The sequence below is a fragment of the Lissotriton helveticus genome, chromosome 2_2 (assembly GCF_964261635.1).
Source record: "Lissotriton helveticus chromosome 2_2, aLisHel1.1, whole genome shotgun sequence".
Classification (NCBI taxonomy): domain Eukaryota; kingdom Metazoa; phylum Chordata; class Amphibia; order Caudata; family Salamandridae; genus Lissotriton; species Lissotriton helveticus.
In genome coordinates this window covers 25,032,326-25,053,166 of record NC_136060.1, presented here as the reverse complement: position 1 = coordinate 25,053,166, position 20,841 = coordinate 25,032,326, and the positions used below count along the sequence as shown (strand labels likewise).

General features: G+C 45.7%; 1 protein-coding gene across 1 annotated transcript in view; it reads left to right on the top strand.

Annotated features, from left to right (window-relative positions):
• LOC144821717 (uncharacterized) overlaps positions 1–20,841 on the top strand; it is a 714,421-nt gene that overhangs the window by 48,231 nt on the left and 645,349 nt on the right. The window contains exons 4-5 of the mRNA XM_078678931.1: positions 13,229–13,306; positions 13,396–13,509. Of these exons, the coding sequence (XP_078535057.1) occupies positions 13,229–13,306; positions 13,396–13,509 (192 nt within the window). The remainder of the gene's footprint in view (positions 1–13,228; positions 13,307–13,395; positions 13,510–20,841) is intronic.

Sequence of the window (20,841 nt, the reverse complement as noted above, 5' to 3'; positions counted from 1 at the left end):
CTTGAGCTGAACCATGTGGTATTCGCGCAGTTTCAACGACTGTGTGCACCGTTGTGACAGCATATGCTGTAGTCACGTTCCCATTTGGGAGCTTAAAGCATGAACCATCTACCCACAATGTACCATCACATTCAGCAAGAGGAGTGTCGAACAAATCAACTCTCCCTTTCGTCTCTTCCTCTGTTCTAAGAAAACAATCGTGCTGTTCTGAAGCATCTGATTCTTCTGCAATTGGTAACAATGTGGCTAGGTTCAAGGTACTACACCTTTTTATGTGCACATGGCTCGCTAGTAGCGTCAATTCGTAACTGGACAGTCGAGCACTCGTTAAGTGCTGTGTCTTGGTCCTATTTAGCAATGTGTCTACTGCATGCGGGACCATCACGATTAGTGTATTATTCATTACTAGACCAGCAGACTGTCGAATGGAAACAGCTGCTGCTGCTGTGGCCCTTAAACAACTTGGCAATGCTCGTGCTACCGGATCCAGAGTTGACGAAAAATAGGCGCATGGCCGCTGTCTATCTCCGAATAACTGAGTCAGCACAGACAATGCACAGCCCTCCTTCTCGTGGACATATAATGTGAAAGGCTTACTGTAGTTGGGGTTACCTAACACAGGGGCCGAACATAATGATGTGCGTAATTCGAGAAAACTGTTCTGACATTCTTCCGACCAAGGAATGGGATTGGGTGTATTCTTACACGTTAATGCCACCAAGGGTTTGGCTAATAACGAAAAATTTGGAATCCACTGTCTACAGTACGATGTAATGCCCAAGAAAGCACGTACTTCTCTCTGTGTTCTTGGCACACTCAATTTTGCTATTGCCTGAATTCTTTCTGGGGTCAGTTTCCTTCCCCCCTTCGATAAGAGATGACCTAAGTAGGTCACTTCTTGTCGGCAATATTGAAGCTTGGAAAGTGACACCTTGTGATGCAAATCACATAGATGACGCAATAATGACAACGTGGCCATTTTACAAATTTTCACAGTATCCGCAGCGATGAGCAAATCGTCCACGTACTGTACGAGAGTGGCACCTTTGGGCAAAACCATTGTGTCAAGCTGACTTTTCAGAGCTTGACTGTATATTGAGGGGCTTTCACAGTAGCCTTGAGGAGCGCGTTTAAAGCGGAAGCTTCGACCTCCTAAACTAAAGGAAAAAATATCCCTGCTTTCCTCAGCAATCGGGATACTGAAGAAAGCATTCTTCAGGTCAATCACCGAAAACCAGGAGGCAGAGGCTGGAATCATAGTCAATAATGTGGTAATGTCGGGGACGACTAGGAATTGTGGCACAACAATTTTATTCACCTCTCTATGGTTAATCATGAATCTGTACACAGGTGGCTGAGAAGGGTCAGTTCGTTTTAAAACAGGCAGAACAGGACTATTGCAAACATTGCCTCGTGTTTCTTCAATCACATCCTTTTCAATTAATTCGTAAACGATCGCTAGCAAAGCTCTTTCACCCTCATTAGATATTCTGTATTGGGGAATTCGTGGCATTCTGACATTCGACTTCAATGTTACAACATATGGTGGAATTTCTAAAAGACCTACATCATTTGGACCAGTAGCCCAAAGAATATCTGGGAGAATCGACAATTCTGCTGGAAGTGCATTTCTCGACAAATACATGGGAGAAACCACTTTCGTACCTAAAGTAAGTTGTACTCCTGAAGGAGAACAGTACAAAGTCGCATACAATCTTTTTAGCAAATCTAATCCTAGCAAATTTTCACCACAACCTGTTGTCAAAATAAGGGGTGCTTCGAATTCACAAGGACCAACAGAAAGAGATAAAGGGTCAGAAATCGGATTTCTAACTGGGGCGCCAGAAAAACCTACAGAAACGTTCATTTCGCCAGACAAAGGTGCGCCAGGGAGTTTGGAGTGCATAATAGAACTCTTTGTAGCACCAGTATCCAACAGAAAAGGTTCTGACACACCTGATGTAATCACCTCAACGTAAGGTCCACTCTGATCTACTGGAACTGAAACGACTCCCTCTCTTCGTCTATGGCTGTCCTAGCAATCCTCATTTTCCCACTGCTCATTTTCTGTGTAATACTCATCAACGTAGTATTGAGCTGTCCTGTCAGATACGCTATTTTGCTGATCAAACCTGTTCATAGAGTTTTGTGGTGGAAGGGGACGCGCGTCCTGAGGGGCGTTTCCACGCCCTCTACCTCTAGGCGTTTGCTGACTGCCACGACCTCTTACACCAGAAATTCCATTTGCACGTTGTGGTAGGGCAGGACAGTTATACTTGTAATGACCCTCCTGTTTGCAATATAAACACTGGTTAGGACCTACGCGGGGTTGAGTGTAATCGAATCTTTGCAAGTTTCTCTGATATTGTTGAGGCTGCTGAAAAGTATTCTGGTAGTGATTCTGACCATTATTATTTTGATTACCACCACCACGTGGCGGATAGGCTTGCTGTAGCAAAACCTTTGTTTTGAGTTCTCTAGTTTTCTTTTCTACTTTATCTTTCTCATCTTTGTCTCTATTCTCGTAGTACTGTGCGGTAGCTAATATCTGGGCTGAAGATGAGACTGCCCAAGAACTTTCTGAATCTTTTAATTTCCTACACAATTCTGGAAGCAGATTGTGCACAAATTTATCGACAAACAATCTCTGACCACCTTCTGTGGTCATATCTTGACCGCTGTGGTCAATGAATGTTTCTTCAAATCTGGTGAAGAAATCTGCAACAGTTTCTTCTTTCTTTTGCTTGCATGCAGATAACTTATCCCAATTTACGCGTATTGCAGGCATTATCGTTTTCATGTAATCTACTATCCTACCAGGTAGTTCTGCTATCAGAGGCTCAGGCTTGGCACCACCAACTTGCCGTGCATCTGCAGCAGTAATATTAGCCCACATGTCACCTAATTCCTGGTCATGATCTACATGACGAATTTTACCCCATAAAGGCTGTGGAACAACGTTCCCAAATAACATATCGATATCGGCCAAATTCATTATACATGACCCAGCAGTTTGCGACAATTCTTTATAGTACCCTGCAGGATTTTTACGCGGATCTGGTAATGTTTGTTTGAGTGCTAAAACTTCAGCTCGCTTCCATGGGACATGTACCCATACACGGTGAAAGTGTGGCAGGACAGGTGGGACAGCGGTCGCGTCACCCTCTCTCCACTGTGGGGGAACTTCTCTCTTAGGGTATTGTCGTGCCTTTTTCCTACTAGATGCACTAGATTCCGATGGTGACCCAGAACTGTTTCCCTTACTTCGATATGATAATAAAATTTCAACTGCCTTTTCCACATCGGAACCTACAATCATACCCTCTCCAAACTTAAATCGTACACGACACATCTCTTGTGGGATGCATTCTTGATCATTGTCTTCTAAATCCTCGCCAAGAAAGACACACATCTGTTCGAAAACATATCTCTGTGTCGCTGCTTCCCATTGATGGAAGACTTCCATGACAGACTGTACATCATATTTTGCAGTGTCCATGACCCATTTCCGAGCTAAACTATTCAGGGAATCTCTCTCTTGATAATCAGGCAGTTGACTTCGCAACTGTCTTCTTCCTATGTTAGGGGTCGTAGCAGGCGACCCGAAAAGAGGTAAAAGAAGATTAGTAACAGTGCTGGCCATTTTCTGCCGAATGGAAGGTGAAACTGAAGGAAAAACAGATGGAAAAACGGGGTGAGATAAGGCGGGGGTAGAGATGGCAGAAGAGGTATCAGGGAAAATAGATGTGGTACTAGGCAGAATCGTAGAGGGAGCATTAGGAGATGTAAAAAGTACAGTAGGCAAAATCGTAGCAAACACAGGTGAAACAGAAGTGGTCGGTGGGCCTGGAGGAGGCTGCACCGAAGAAGTAGGAGCCAGCTGAAGAACAGCTGGTGGGTGCTGTGGAAGAGCAGGAGGCACAGCTTGTGCAACTAAAGGTTGCGGGGGTGCTGTGGCATTCTGCGCATAGGGGGGTGGTGAAGTTAATAATTGCGACATTAATGGGTCTTTTTCACGCTCTTTTGCTGCCTCTTGCTGAAGAGACGGCAAAACTGGATAACACTTGTCTATTGCCATTTTACGTTGCCTGTGCAACTGCTCATTTATCTGCTCTTCTTCATTATCTTTAAACTGCACGGCAGCTTGCATTACCGAAAGTCCTCCTTCTCTCTTATTTTTCTTAGCTAATTTAATTTCTTTTTGTTTGGCTTCTTTGCGCCATAAGCGGAAAGAGTCAAACATCGCCGGCTGGGCTTTCTTTTTGAAGAGTTTAACTTCAAGGTTGTCTAAGATTTCAGAATCAAAGCTACCATATTGGGGCCATTTTAAAACACCATCTTTCCTAGTGTATTTAATCCATACTTCGTTGTAAACAATGGGGCCTACCCCATGTTTAACATATAGCTCGTAAGTCGGAGTTCCAACTGGAGGAACCGGACATGAGTCCTCCAATCGGGAGTCCCTATTATTACTACCAAGACAAAACAAATTCCCAAGTCTAAGACTAGGCATCCTCGCTCTCTAGTCTAGTTCCAAAACTTCGAAGGATTTATCGATTACGATATTTCTCGTGAATACACGAGTCCTTCGGTTATGGTGCTTGCAAGTACCAATATAAAACCTTTTGTATCCCAAAGATACCACAAAGTAAGTCCAACTAAGGACTGGGAGACGCTCCACTTATACTTAACTGAAAATATCGATGGCGTCACCAGAAGACTCGTCTCAGTGTTTCGCTCTACCGAAAACTTCCAGGGTCCAACATCAGGGCGATAGCCAGGGCAGCAGTCCTTGTAGCCGTCGGGAAGCGGGGAACCTCGCAGCAAAGACCTTCGGACCACGTCGACATGCAGGGGTCGATGAGGTGGTGGGCCCTCCTCCGGAATTTCCACACGAAGCTCCTCACGATCTTCAGGCTGACTGGTACCACGCGAATTGCCCCATGTTGGGCGCCAACTGAGGTACTGGGTTTTTAAGAACCGGCACAGAACCGGTAACCCAGCGGTGTCAGGGAATCAACACCCAGAGACCTCGGGTTCTCCTGAGTCAGACCTATAGAAACTCAGAGTCTTCGAGGTGAAGTCAAAGATTAGTTTATTGGCTGCAACCAAGGTAACAGGGTCCTAGAAGTACAATACGGGTATATTCTCAGGAGACTGCACACTTGCACGAAGTCAGGCTTCTCTCTTTATACATGATTTTCAGCCTTGGGCAAAACATTCCTTGAATTCGTGGTATTTCATTTATAGTTACTGGTTACAAAAGAAAAGCAGAGTCATGATGACATGTACATATTTCATGTCGTGCTGCCCATAACAAATCATCCGGCAAGGCCCAACATTTCATCAGATATCGCTGGACCCCCAATAAAAACGGTCACCTCCCCATCATAAAGCAAGTAAAGAAAAGGAGTGGAGAAAAAGATGTGAGCGAGATATGGCAGGTGTGCGTGCTCAAATGGTTTTATGGCCGGTTGAGCCTAGATGCTATCTTGCTCGGCCACTGGAAGGGAACTGACCTAACGAGTTCGGCCTGGGGCAATGGTTCTAACTTGTACTGAGGTCAGGGAGAAGTCGATTAAGGAGTATGTGTCCTTGTGGAATGAAATTCAACTGGATTAAGGCCTATGTAAAGGGCAACATGTAAATGGGCAGAATGTAAATGACGATTTCGAGGTGGAATCGTCACTCGAATACGCCGAAAATACATGTACATGATGTACTCGTCATTCTCGGTCTTTTGATACCAAATTCGTCCTATTTCGACGAAGTTTTTATTCTCGAGTCCAGTACTATTATATGAATCCAGATTTTCAGAACCACAGCTTGGGGCAAATGTACTGCCCATCGACGTGCCCGTACACTGTAGATACAGTTGGCCCATGTATGCAAAGAAATTTTCTTTGAGGGCTAAGGTGGCACAGTCAATGATGAATTCTTTGGGGGTCTGATGATTCCAGGTTATTGTGTCAAGAGCTGCACCCAGGACTCTGATGGTATCGTCCTGGGGAATACTGGTATATAGGCTTTCGAAGTCCAGTGTTACAAGAGTTACAGTATTTTCTTCAAAATTATAATCTTTCAAAAGTTGCAAAAGGTCTTTGGTGTCCTTCAGGTATGTAGGGGTGTTCTGAACGATAGGTTTGAGATAGTGATCACAGAAACGGGAGAGTGGTTCCAGAATGGAACCTATGCCCGAAACGATAGGGCGTCCTGGTGGGGGCGACCGGTTCTTGTGTGTCTTCGGGAGGGTGTAGAAATAAGGAATTACACCGTCATTGGTACTGAGGAAGTCAGCCTCATTTTTGGAGAGATATCCATCATCCAGCGCACTGCTGACAAGGGTAGCGATCTTAGCTTTGAGTTCTTCAGTGGGGTCTTGTGTGAGAGGAAGGTAGTTCCGCCTATCCTCAAGTAAGGCCCGACATTCTTTGTCATAATCCTCTGTGTTCTGTATTACCAAGCCACCGCCCTTGTCTGCCGGTTTTATGGTTATACTCTGATCTTTTTGTAGATATTGTAATGCCTGGTACTCCGCAGTGCTAAAGTTGCCAAAGGTGGGAGAGTTAGTGCAGGTTTCAAGGTCCAGAAATACGGCTTGTTCAAAGGCAGTGATAGCTGCCGGTACTGTGTGAGGAAGGGGAGTAAATGTAGAGTCAAGTCTAAGTCCAGTGTCTCCCTTTCGGATAGCCTCATTTGGGTCTTCTTTGTTTTCAAAGAAAGCCTTTAGTTTAAGTTTCCTAAAAAAGGCAGCAAGTTCGCAATGGAGCTTAAATTTATCAGGACGGGATGCGGGTACAAAGCCTAGACCTCTTTCGAGGACCTTGGTTTCAATTATAGACAATACTTTCTCTGAAAGATTGGTAATCAGGCTTGGAGACCGCTCGTCCCTGGCTGTTGGGTCTTGCTGCGAGTGTGGTTGCCCACTGCATCGCTGTCTTCCCACGATACTTGGTTGAACCCTCTGCGCTTTCCTCGTCCCCTCCGGCCCCTCTCTAAAAAAGGCTGTTGGTATTGGTTCGGAAAGTTGGGTGGTGGTACAAAACCTGGATTCCAGCCCATCAGTGGGAATGGGGGTTGGAAGGGGAATGGGTTTCCCATTCCACCCATTTGAGGGGGTACAGGCCATCCATGTTGTGGATTATAGTAGCCGAACCTTCCTCTGTTGTTGCGGTTGTCTCTGTTTCCCCTTTTCCCTCCTTGTTTGAAGGATCCGTTACTCAACCCACTGCCATTGGATGAATCATCATCAGATTGGTCAGTGTTGCTAGGATTTCTTGACGGAGGGGAAAAGGTGTCTGACGAATATGGGTAGACTTTCTCAAATTCGAATTTCTTTAAGTCTTTTTGGAATTTTGTGAGTTTTGACTGCATCAGGTTATCCTTGTATTCATTTAGTTCTTTGTTGATTTCATCTAGCTTCTTTTTGTAGCCAGTGATAGTTGTCTTGATCTGTGATTCAGTTTCTTGTATTTCTGCCTGCACTAACTCTCCCACCTTTGGCAACTTTAGCACTGCGGAGTACCAGGCATTACAAAATCTACAAAAAGATCAGAGTATAACCATAAAACCGGCAGACAAGGGCGGTGGCTTGGTAATACAGAACACAGAGGATTATGACAAAGCATGTCGGGCCTTACTTGAGGATAGGCGGAACTACCTTCCTCTCACACAAGACCCCACTGAAGAACTCAAAGCTAAGATCGCTACCCTTGTCAGCAGTGCGCTGGATGATGGATATCTCTCCAAAAATGAGGCTGACTTCCTCAGTACCAATGACGGTGTAATTCCTTATTTCTACACCCATCCGAAGACACACAAGAACCGGTCGCCCCCACCAGGACACCCTATCGTTTCGGGCATAGGTTCCATTCTGGAACCACTCTCCCGTTTCTGTGATCACTATCTCAAACCTATCGTTCAGAACACCCCTACATACCTGAAGGACACCAAAGACCTTTTGCAACTTTTGAAAGATTATAATTTTGAAGAAAATACTGTAACTCTTGTAACACTGGACATCGAAAGCCTATATACCAGTATTCCCCAGGACGATACCATCAGAGTCCTGGGTGCAGCTCTTGACACAATAACCTGGAATCATCAGACCCCCAAAGAATTCATCATTGACTGTGCCACCTTAGCCCTCAAAGAAAATTTATTTGCATACAAGGGCCAACTGTATCTACAGTGTACGGGCACGTCGATGGGCAGTACATTTGCCCCAAGCGTGGCAGGCCTCTATGTCGCCGACTTCGAGGCCAGAAACATTCTTCGCCCTGACGGCCCGTACACCTCCTGCATCCAACTTTGGAAACAATATATTGACGACGTCCTTGTGATCTGGACCGGCAATGATGAACAATTACTATCATTCTTCACATGGATCAATACTCTGGATCCTAATCTGAGATTTACTCACACAACCAGCAAAAACGAGGCTGTTTTTCTGGATGTGACCATCAGCGTTACGGGAACCAGTTTATCAACAAAAACTTATCACAAACCCACTGCGAAAAATAACTTACTGGAATTCACTAGTTTCCACCCTCGCCCACTGAAAGAGAATCTCCCGTATGGTCAGTATCTTCGAATCAGACGGAACTGTACCAATCTACAAGATTTTAAGTCACAATCAGAAGACTTAACACAGAAACTTAAGTCAAGAGGCTACCCCCAAATGATACTGAACAAAGGCTACAAAAGAGCACGCAATCAACCACGGGATGCTCTGCTTGAGGATAAGACTGACCCTCCAACTGCAATTCAACTCACCTGTGTCACAACTTACAGTACTCTATCAAATAAAATAAAGAAATCGATTAACAAACACTGGAAAATCATATCCAGTACAAAAAAAACCTGGGAAAAGCCCTTGTTTTCCTTCAAAAAGGGACGTAGTTTGAAAGATGCCCTCGTTCACACACGACCACAGTCAAACCAAACACACACCAGATCTGTGACTGAGATCTGGGGAATGCCAAAAGTGACAGGTCACTTCCCCTGCTCAAACTGCAGCGTCTGCCACCTCACAACCCATACTAAGACCCTATCATTGGAACCTAACAAACAGTGGACCCAAAGGAGCCACACCAACTGTAACTCTCAAAACCTGATATATATGATAACTTGTACTTGCAGTCTACGCTACATAGGCATGACAACCAGAAAGATTAAGCAGACGATCTGCGAGCATAGGTCAAACATAAGATGCAAGAAAACAACAACTAAAATGAGCAGGCACTTCCTCGAACATAATCACACCACAAATGACATGCAGTGGACTGTGATCGAACAGGTGAATGCAGGCAACAACATCAGCAACCGCCTTTTCGAGAAGGAACAAAGATGGGTGTATCGTCTGGGGACCCATTTAGTGGGTTTGAACGATGATATCCCATGGAATTCAGTGTTGAAATAGAATCCCAGCGCTTTATTCACGAACTTTCCCGTTCTATCAGATACGTACGGTTGCCTAACAACAGACCAAGCCTCTCTTACGTCCTCCTCTTTGACGTTATGTCTATACCAAACTCTTGGCTGCCTAGCAACCAACCAAGCCTCTTTCTGATTTTCCCCGGTCCACGTGACTATCCACCGGTCACCGACGCGGGAACTTGTAATTGGTTCCTTTTTTCCGGGCCTCTGATCCTGTTGGCCCTCTGACACTAAGCACCTCCCTCGCACTCGGGCGTGTCCTTCCCCCCAGAACTCCTAGCTCGCTACCAAACATACTTTAATCACTCACGGCGACCGACACACTATCGTCGGGGTCCAGTCTGAGGGTGATGCAGGTAGACTGAGGGTGCCTAGCGTCGAGGGCGTAAGTATAACCACAATCTTCAACGCCCTGGATTCCAGCTAAACCACGGAGATAAGTACTTTCTCTGTTAATTTCTGACGATCTGTATGTTATTTCCTTTCCCAAGGGTGTGCCAAATACGCTACCACCCCCCTCCTGTGACCCATGGTGTACCGCTGTTACGCCATTTAAGTGAGACAATTTTAATTTTTATGTGTAGCGATCCGTTAGTCATTTTGACATATTGATCGCTTATGGGAAGTTTTCTTCTCCTTTTTATTGTCTTTTTTCCCCTCCATTACTTAACTCACATATAGCACTGTGCACTTCGCTAGTGACTAGTGCTAAAAGAAACCCAGGGGCAGAGACCGTGACTAACATATTGTTATTGGCGCCCTCACTGTTTTTTCACACCGTTTGGAGCACGTAAGATGCACCACTGTGACCATAAACAACCCATTAATTGTTTGTCGTGTCCTCTATGTGTGTCTGTGTCTTTCTTTCCTTAAAGGTGCAGAAACCGTAACGAAGGAAGCCTCCTAAACCAGGAGTTAATAGGAAGCTATTTTTTCTTCCTATTTTTCGCACTTTTTCACCATTATTATTCTTCACAAGTACACGTCCTTAGGTAAGGGTGGGCCTTAGCGTGCCCATACCGCCGGGGTTTAGTACATTTTAAATATACAGTCCTGAAGAAAGCCTGGTAAATCTACACCGTTTCGAAGGCAGAAACATGTTGACTGATTAAGGAAATAACCACCCAATTAATCTGTGGACTATTTTCCTACACTTATTTTTAATAATATGTCCCAAGTGATCTCTTAATAAATTATTTTCTGATACACCAAAGACATTTTTTAATCCCCTCACCACTTAAGTTTCTTTTCTCACAAGCACGCCTAACAACTCACAATACCTGCTCCGCAGTAGATCTGGCGTCGAAGCACACTGAGGAGGAACTCGGCCTCTTCAGTGGAGCCCAATGATGAAGCATGTCATCACCAGGTGGTGATTGAGGGCTTTCCTAAAAACGTCCTGAATATGGCCGTTTCCTATGTGGTGCTCCCCACATGTGTGTTTTTTCCAAAAACCATATGACATCCTTTTTTTGTTTAAACGTATCTTTGACATCATCATGACCCATTCCCATTATTCCTCTGTTTACCCTGATCGAATCGAACGGATTATGTGTAAGCAATTCTGAGAAGTCCACACTGGTCTTCAGTCCTGGGGCACCAGCACTGCTCATAGCGTCCATTCCCATAGCCTGCAACTCAGAATCTTCATTCCCTCTCGGCCTCCTCAGTGCCATTCAACGGATGCACATTTTAATAGAGCTAAGACCCAGCCTGAAAAAGACAGGCTACTCTTCTTTCCAAGCAAGAGCTTATCTTTGACTTAATGGTTATTTCCCCTTTTAATGAGTGGGCATACCCATGTTTAATGTATCTGTCCATTATAGTTGGAATACTATATATACCATTGGAACAGAAATCATTTGCAACCAGACATCCACTTGTCAAGTGAAAGAAGGTTACTGTTAGAAATGGGATTCTGGGTTGGCTGAGGTATGCACCCAAGCCAAGGAGGACCACCAGTCTAGTTTGGATAAGCCAGATAACCTGTGTTCACCCACTAGTAGCTTGGCACATAGCAATCCGGCTTATCTAAACAGGCAATTTGTAAAGCATTTGTGCAACACACACTACTAGTGACTCAATGAATACACCACAAAAATACCACACAGGTTTAGAAAAACAGGTTAATATATTCTGAACAAAACAAGACCAAATCAACAATAATCCAATGTATAGAAGTTGAGATATTGAATTTTAAAGAAACAAATGCAATAAAGCGCCCAAAAGCAAGTAGCTCTAAAAAGGTTACTTTAGGTCGGGCTGTACCGTGGCAAAGTCAAAGTTTGGGCTGACCGTGATGAATCGCCAGCCAGCTACAGGACCCACTCCAGACTAAGCAACAGTAGGAAATGCGTTGGGCTTTGGAGGTTTTAGATTGACTATTCCCACTCCAGTCTAAGGGCTTTATTTTGAGTCTGGCGGTCCACAGACCACCAGACTAACGGGGCCATGGCAGTGGCAGTCTTCTGACCACCTCATTACGACTAGGGGAATCCAGCCACCCTGGAACCACCACAACCACCAGGGTCCCTGATGATGGCACGGTGGCCTTGAGGCACAATATGCTTGGCAGGGCTGCTGCGGCCCCGCCAAGTATATTATGAGTTTCCTTACCACCACACTTTTCATGGTGAAGCGACCGCCATGAAAATCACTGCCACACTTTTCATGGCGGTGAGGAAGCAAAGTGGGCCCTGCAGTGCCCCCTGTTGTCTTGCGCCATGTGGATGCACGCTGGAGGGCACAACATGTGCACGGCATGGAATGCAGCAATGCCTTTGACATTTCCATTGCAGTTCCTATTTCATAGGCACCATCCTGGGTACGCCAAAGAACCTCCCGCCAGAGGAACCTCCCACCAGGAGGAAACTCCTAATCTGACAGGGGGTTCAAACATGGATTTGGCGGTGCGGGAGCGTGGCGATCCCCCTCCTGCACCGCCAAACTCATAATAAGGTCCTAAGCCACTGCAGGGACTTTGTTTGACATAAAAAGCATCACATATATGAATAGAAATCCTATGCAATTATTACAACATTTTGAACCCTTACTACAAAACATTATTATATTATAGTACACAAAAATAGTTGTATTTATTCATTATACAAAAGTGTAAATTTACCTTTGTAAATCAGGTCCATGGATGCTGAGCTCGGCGCCCAGTGTTATTGGCATTGGTTGCACAGCCCTAAAACCAACCCTGGTCTTTAATAAACATGCCTGCAGCCACCTTTGTGTAAAGTGCTTCATTTAAAATGTATGCTACTATAACAAAATAACTATGCATGACTTTATCAAACAACAGCTGCTACACTTGCAACACATTTTCATCATTACCATGGCATTTTCCATCATAAGGCAAACCCCAACCATTCATTACATCACATTGTCTCATTCATTCATAGATATATATATATATATATATATATATATATATATATATATATATATATATATATATATATATATACACAGAGAGAGAGAGAATTAGTCCATTATCCCCCATTATTACCAGTGAAACCCATAATGAGGAGGAATTATTGCACCAGGGTCAAACTGTACTCCCCTTGCATTGATATTTTCTTAAGTGGTATTACTGCACCAAGCACTGCACAATTCAAAATGAGGGTGCATGGATATAAATGTGTGTTGCCCTGACTATGCTGTATGTTTCTATCCTTAAAGAAATTATATTTATGTGCAATTGCTGTAACACACTAATTATTCCTTAGTCAACTCTATTGTCTATCAACTATCTTCAAATGTCACTTGTTACCCTTCTGTGCAGGTTGAAGATCGTCACTGGAATATACCTTTCAGAAAACTAAGCGGGGAAACAGACACGTACATCAAGTCCCATTTAAAGGTATCTTGCTGTAAAGTTACTTTATCAGTTTGCTTCTAACACCCCAGAAATATAATTCAATAATGTATATTCTTTTTTTGCCTTCCTAGAATCGCATGCACCATCGTCATTCTACAAGAAGGAGCCAGTGTGGGAAAGTGGACTCATCTGTAGGGGGTGAAAATCTGTACATACTGCAAAGTACTGAGGGTTTCTTGCTCAAGGTAAGTCTGGTAATGACTGTGTAAAACGAGTCAACACCTCTCAACGGTTTTTATACTCCTTGATTTTTCAGAAGCCTTCAATACTGCTGATACTATCCATCCTAACAATCCTTAGTATTACCGACCCAGGCCTGAGTTAGCTTTACTACTACATCCTTTACTGTAACTTGATAATCTAGTTATTCTCCTCCTACTCCCTGACCCATTGGAGTCTCTCAAGGCTCTGTTCCAGGTCCTCTCTTATTCTCCCTTTGTTACATCATCTCATCAATTGACACTTCATACCACTTACATGCTGTCAACACCCAAATCCTCTTTTCATTCACTGCTTTATCATTCCACCCCCAGAAGAGTATAGCTGACTGTCTCACAGCCATACATTACTGGATGACCATACGTCCTTTCATATTGACTTCGACAAAGACTAAAGTCCTATACTTCTCTCCTTTTTTCTGCTACCTCTGCTGTTCTTTTTTCAATCTAATCCCCACTGATACCATGATTATCATATCCTTTGGCAGAAAAAATTGTGTTTTCATTAGCACCTCTATCTGAATGGAATCTTTCATTGCATCTACAGGAACTCCTGATATGTACCAGGTTCTGACATTCACAAGATTCACTTATATCCCTGTACACTCAGTCACGGCATTGATTAAGTTAGTGGTGCTCAGCAAATTAGACTACTGCAAAAGTCTACGTGTGGGCCTTCCACACGACTTTTTCTTCTCACAGAACCAAATCTTAAACTTTGCCACTAATTGCCTATTGTTGCGTCCCACCACAGGCCACACTGCTGTTTTGGGTGGGATCAGTCCTCCGACTGAGTGCTGGTGTGTTGCTGAGTGCTGGTGTGTTGGGATTAGCTATTTGTGTCTGGGTTGGTGGGTTCTGGTGCAGGTCTTGGGTCATGGAGCGCCCCAGCATTCACAGGCATCATGAAACAAGTGAATTGGGGTTTGCCACCAAAAGTTAAAAGGAAACCTGTCCAGCAGCTAAAGTAAAACATATTAAATCTTGCTGAAGCTGGGCGTTTTAGCCCAATCCAAGATGGTTGCCTATACTATATTTTTCTATGGAACTTGCATAGGTCTCTGAATTCAAGATGGTGCTAGCACTTCCTGTGGACCTTTTCCCTGTTCCTGTCCTTATAATTCCCTGTTTATCACTACTTAAGGCCCTTATTTTCTTTCTTCCCTGTATTGAAACGCAGTCGAAATACGTTTTGGCTTGATCATCGCCCACTTAATTATTAATTTTTGTTTCTGAATTTTTATCTTAGTATTTGCTTGTAGGATCTTCTGTGGACTCCTGGTCCAGGTCATCTCTGGGCTCAGGGTTGTCTAGCACCTGGAATTCTTCATAGAAGCTGCGACTCTTCTTCATTCCAACTGGCTCTGGAGGTTATTTTGGGGGAATGCTTTTGACTCCTAGTGACCTAGTATATAACTGTTCCTTCCACATTTATTTATTTGTGTATAGAGACACAGAAGCTATCGGAGGGCACTGCTCCTTCCTTGAGAAACCGAAGTACTGGAAACCAAAGTTATTGTTGCATCAAAAGCTTGATAGCTTGTGACACCAATGGTTTCAACAAACTATAGAAACTATGAATCCTCCATAGAATCGTGCTGCAACTGTTCGGCAACAAAGGTTGTAAAATGAGGAACTACATTCTGAGAATGTAATAAAATTTTGCATAGGAGTATTGCTGTTAAAACTATGGACCTTCTGTTGGTGAACAGATATCCTCCTCATTTCTAAGGACATCCAGCCAAACTGAAAGAATGTGTTAATTCAGTAACAGCACATTTTCCTTCCACCTAGGCCCGTTTTCAGGTCGAGCATGAGTCAGCGCACATGTGCTGCTCTGGTGAGCTGTTGTAGTGGAGCATGGAAGAGAAGCCCCACCCATTCTCCGCCCATATTTGTCATTGGTTCATGTTTTTGTCCTTCGTAAATGCTGGCTTCTGATTTCCTAATAGGCTTGTTAGCACTTTTATTAATGAGTTTCTCTTATTGCAGGCAGCACATGGGCGCCCGCTTTCAATAACACCACGAGCGCCCACTTTCACTTAAACCCGGGCGCCCGGCATTATCCCAATCCCCCATCCACCCCTCGCAGCTTAATTGCTTTTTCGCTCTCGTGTATGTTTCTCCCCCGCAACCAGACATAAAGCCCACCTCCTCCACCATCTATGTTGCCGCTATCCTTGCTTGTTTTCTTTGTTTTAGTTGGGCAGCAAAAGCGTGCCTTTCGCCTTTGTTTTTGTCTCCGTAAACAGCGCCACACTCCAGCGAAAGGCATGGCCTCCTCCCGTCTGTGACTGGCTGGGCTGCTGCCTACCCTCCTGGCAAACGAAGGAGCACATTTCTGCCTGGGAACAGGAAAAGATTTCCGGCCCTCAGTGTGCATAAGGCTGGGTGCCTCATCAACCCAGTAGCAAACAAAGAAGCCTTTCTATTTCCACAGGCCTGTCTTGGCAAGTTTTAAAAAACTAATTTACAGACTCTTGGTTTTAAAATTCACAGGAGCTCGTTTGTACAGAACTTTGAGTTGCGACTGATGGCACATGGATGCTTCAGCCAGTAGGAGGGTTAAACCTCTCTCAGAGCCGCAGCTGTTCTTCCTGTCTGCCTTGGTTGATTGATTTTACAGTTCGAGCTGAGATCAATAACAATAGACCAATGGCCAATGTACAGGCAGCGCTGCGGACTACCTGACTCCCACCCCCCAGACTCACTGTCTCTGGAAATGGTATCTTCCTAGCCAGCTGAATGGACCCATGCTGTAGAGGACTCTTGCTAGAAGCAGCGATGCAAGGGGAGGGTTATCTCAAATAATTTTGTCCCCGTCATTATAAGCTACAACAACCACCTCCTGCCCTACTCGGACCAAGAAACTCACAAGTTCACCTACGTTCTCCCATGCAGCAGGCAAAGGCGGCACATTCCCACCTCCTGGTTGCCCTGCCAAACATACTCCTGGCCCAGCTCTTCTTGGCCTGCTGTCAAAATGCATCCTGGTCGGCCCTGGAGGCAGAGGAAGCATCCCAGCTGCCTGCTTCCTGAGGCAGTAGGAGGAGCTTGTTGAACTGTCTCTGGTCATGTGGCAGGCAAGAATGGAGCTCTTTCTGCTATCTTATGTGGGCCGACAATGGTCCGAGGTTGAGGGTGTTCCCTTCAGAGAGGGTTTCGGTTTGCACTTTATGTTTGATTATTCCCATTGGAGCAGTGCTCGGGCTGATCTGCATATGTCTGGTCTGTATCGACTGGGTGAAAATTTATGGACTCGAGTGTTTGCAAGTGGATGAGACTTTTGTAAACATTCCAATGAACACAATTGTTTTTCCATACAGGTATCCCGGCGGGTTCCTCCTGCTGTTAAGTAGTGAGCAGGGGTACATAAGGCGTAGAAAGGCAGCACAGGCAGTTCAGATAGGGAGGCCCAAATGGCAGCCCTTCCAATAGCAGTGCTGGTGTACATGTCATGGAGGCATGTGAGTGTGTCTACACTACACCTCTCATCATTCAACCCATACTTAAAAGCCGCCAGTGTTCCTGGGCTGATGTGCAAGTTCTTTGTTTTGGGATATTAGGTAGGTCCGTTTTTTGTTGGAGGTGTTGAGATGGCTCTAAGCAACATGTGCCGGTTAGTTCCAGGCTGTTTCGTTCTTCTGCAGGACATCTTGATTGGTCAAAGTCCTTATTAGGGGTGGGCAGAAAACTCCGCTCTGACAGCGTAGTGCAGAGGTCTTCAAACTTTTGTAGGTTGAGCCCCCCCAGCTGAATTTATTTTAGATGTTGCCCCCCCCCCCCGCACCCATCCCACCACCTGACAGAAATTTCTGGAATCTGGTACACTACATAATCGACTGCCACGTGCATATCACGGGCCATATTCAGCAAATAATGTTTTACATAATTAGAGTGTTTAGTAAACTGCAGGTTTGTGAATGGGTGTGGTGAAATGACAGAGGCTTATTACACAGCTCAAAACTCAATTTTCCAAGATAAAATGTGCGCAAATTCTTTTTACTAGAATGCTTTGTTTAACACACGACCTAGATTAATAACAACACTACCAACATAAATGTGTGGACCCGTTTTGATCTAAAATTGCATTAAACAAAAACATTTCTCTGCAAATAGTAATAGAATCTCTCATATCAATCACATTAAAAAGAAATGAAACAAAACAGTATTTACAATAATCTGTTTAGGATTTATTCCTGGCCATCAGGGCAAAACAGAGCTGCCTCTATCAAGGGAACCCCTGAAAGGCTGGATTGCAGTGCATGTAAATATGTCCTTTTGTAATTTAGGACGAAAACCTTGATGGGGCACGACATGCCCATACTTGTGTACAGGGGCGCAACTAGACCCGAACTTTGGTGGGGGCTAACACTCCCATCCAGGGCTGGCCCTAGCACTGGTCGCACATAGTGCAACAGTCTGTTTTGCCCCCCCCATTTCCTCCTTCTCCATGAATTTCCTCACTACCACTCATCAACAATGCACATTTCTTTATAGCGCTACTCATAGTTTACCCACACTCTGATCTGCATGGTACACGTTCTTTGTAGCAGGCACATTAAACCTCTGCGCTGTGTGGGTGTCAGGAGTACCCATGTGAGTGCACGTTGAGCGATGCGACAGTGTGTGAGTAGGGTAAGAGGAGTGACTGCAGGGAGAGTGAGGTGACCATATGAATTTGGGTGCGGATGTAAGTGCAGAGTGGGACAAATGAATGTATGGTTAGTGGTGGTCTTATTTGATTGAGTATGCACATTGAGCAGTAAGGGGGACATGTGAGTGAAGTGTTTCATGAATGCAGGGTGAGTAGTATGCTTGTGTGACAGCAGGGTGAGGTACAGGGTGAACAGCACAAGTGCATTGTGAGCGCAGAGTGATTACTGTGAGTGCAGGGTGAGCGAGTGATCGGAATGAGTGCATGGTGATCAGAGTGAGTGCATGGTGATCAGAGTGAGTGCAGGGTGATCAGAGTGAGTGCAGGGTGATCAGAGTGAGCGCAGGGTGATCAGAGTGAGCGCAGGGTGATCAGAGTCAGCGTAGGGTGATCAGAGTCAGCGCAGGGTGATCAGAGTCAGCGCAGGGTGATCAGAGTCAGCGTAGGGTGATCAGAGTCAGCGCAGGGTGATCAGAGTCAGCGCAGGGTGATCAGAGTCAGCACAGGGTGATCAGAGTCAGCGCAGGGTGATCACTGTGAGTGTATTGTGATCCCTTTGAGTGCAGGGTGAGAGGGTGATCGGTGTGAGTGCATGGTGATCACTGTGAGTGCAGGGTGAACGGGTGAATGGTGAGAGTGCATGGTGATCAGTGTGAGTGTATTGTGATCGCTTTGAGTGCAGGTGAGAGGGTGATCGTTTTGAGTGCAGGGTGAGAGGGTGATCAGTGTGAGTGCATGGTGATCAGTGTGAGTGCATGGTGATCAGTGTGAGTGCATGGTGATCAGTGTGAGTGCATGGCGATCAGCGTGAGTGCATGGCGATCAGCGTGAGTGCATGGCGATCAGCGTGAGTGCATGGCGATCAGCGTGAGTGCATGGCGATCAGCGTGAGTGCATGGCGATCAGCGTGAGTGCATGGCTATCAGCGTGAGTGCATGGCGAGCAGCGTGAGTGCATGGCAATCAGCGTGAGTGCAGGGTGAATGGTGTGAGTGCAGGGTGAATGGTGTGAGTGCATGGTGATCAGTGTGAGTGCATTGTGATCACTGTGAGTGCAGGGTGAGCGTGAAAGTGAAGGGCGAGAATGGAGAGCGAGTTGCCTGAATGCAGGGTGTATTCCCAGACACTTGAACTAACTCAGCAGGTTATTGACGGCAGCGTAGGGTTTCAGATATGTTAAACTATTGCTGTTATGGCATTCACGAGAGATCAAGGTGGAGGAAATAAATGTGCTGCTCTTGCAACAAACTTCCAGTTTCATGGTTAGGGTTGCCAGCTCATTATTTTGATGGACAGTTGGTACAAACATAAACAGTCACCTAAAGCTGTATTGTCAGCACTTGTCTGCACATACTTTGAATAGCAAATATAAATAGTAGCACTTTTAATTGTGTTCTAAGGCTGCCTGAATTGTCCATGACTGATAATAAAATATAAAATGGAACAAAGACAGAAAAGTCACATTACAAATGTATTTATATTTATTTTTAAGCATATGTGGTGTCAAGACAAGCAATTTGCAGGCTGTTTAAAAAAACACATGGCTGGCTGGCATTTTTCTTTTGGTAACTCAAAGTGTTGTGGCGCCTGCCTGTGTAAATATAACAAAAACTTTGGCTCCTTTCTAAGAGCTTCCTCCCAGGACGGGGTTAAACTGGTAGAGCGTCATTTCAACTGCAGTGGGAGGCAAGGATTCTTCTCTGCTATGAAATGGAACACAAAGGAACAGGACTGTCTGTTCATTTGCTTTCGTTTTTTTAGCAGAGGAGACCCTGCCTCCCACTGCAGCTGCAGCTTCAGCTCAACCAAGTAACACCCTCCTGGGAAGGTTAACACTTAGCTCTTTGCAAGACAAAAGCGCAAGTGGTGCCTTATCTATCCCCCCTTCCTGCCCCCACCCTCCTCCAGCCCTCAGTTACCGGAGCTCAATAAACAGATTCTCATTTGAAAGGAATGAAGACCTGCACGCCTCAGGACAATAAAAGAATCTGACAGGGAAGATCTTAGTGTGGAGTGCGCCCCCCCCCTGAGATGGTGTCGCGCCCCCCTGGGGGGGCGTGCTCCACAGATTGAAGAACTCTGGCGTAGTGGATGAAGCCAGCCACACCTGCTCCCCGGGCCCGATCCAAGCTTCTGAACCCTAGCCAGGTCGGGGGGAGCCTCCCCAGGCCCCGGTGGAGCCCCGTCCTCAGTGCCCAGACCCTCTGATGGCTTGCAGGACGGGGGGCTCACGCAACCCGGGGCCGGCCGGACGGAGCTCAAGCCCCGGGCCCGGTCCCAGCTTCCGAACCCTAGCCAGGCCGGGGAGAGCTTCCCTGGGCCCCGGTGGAGCCCCGTCCCCAGCGCCCGGACCCTCTGATGGCTTGCAGGACGGGGGACTCACGCACCCCGGGGCCGGCCGTACGGAGCTCAAGCCCCAGGCCCGGTCCCAGACCCAAGGAGGGATAAGCCCAGGCCACGTCCACTCCCCGATGACCTGCCCGGGGAGCCCATTTTTCTCGACTATTGGGGCTTACAGAACTCTGGGGAAGGACAAAAATTGGAGTCAGCCCGGCCGCCAGCCCGCAGCGCCATCTGGTCACCCAGCCCACAGGGCCATCTGGTCACCCTGCCCGCAGGGCCATCTCGTCACCCTGCCCGCAG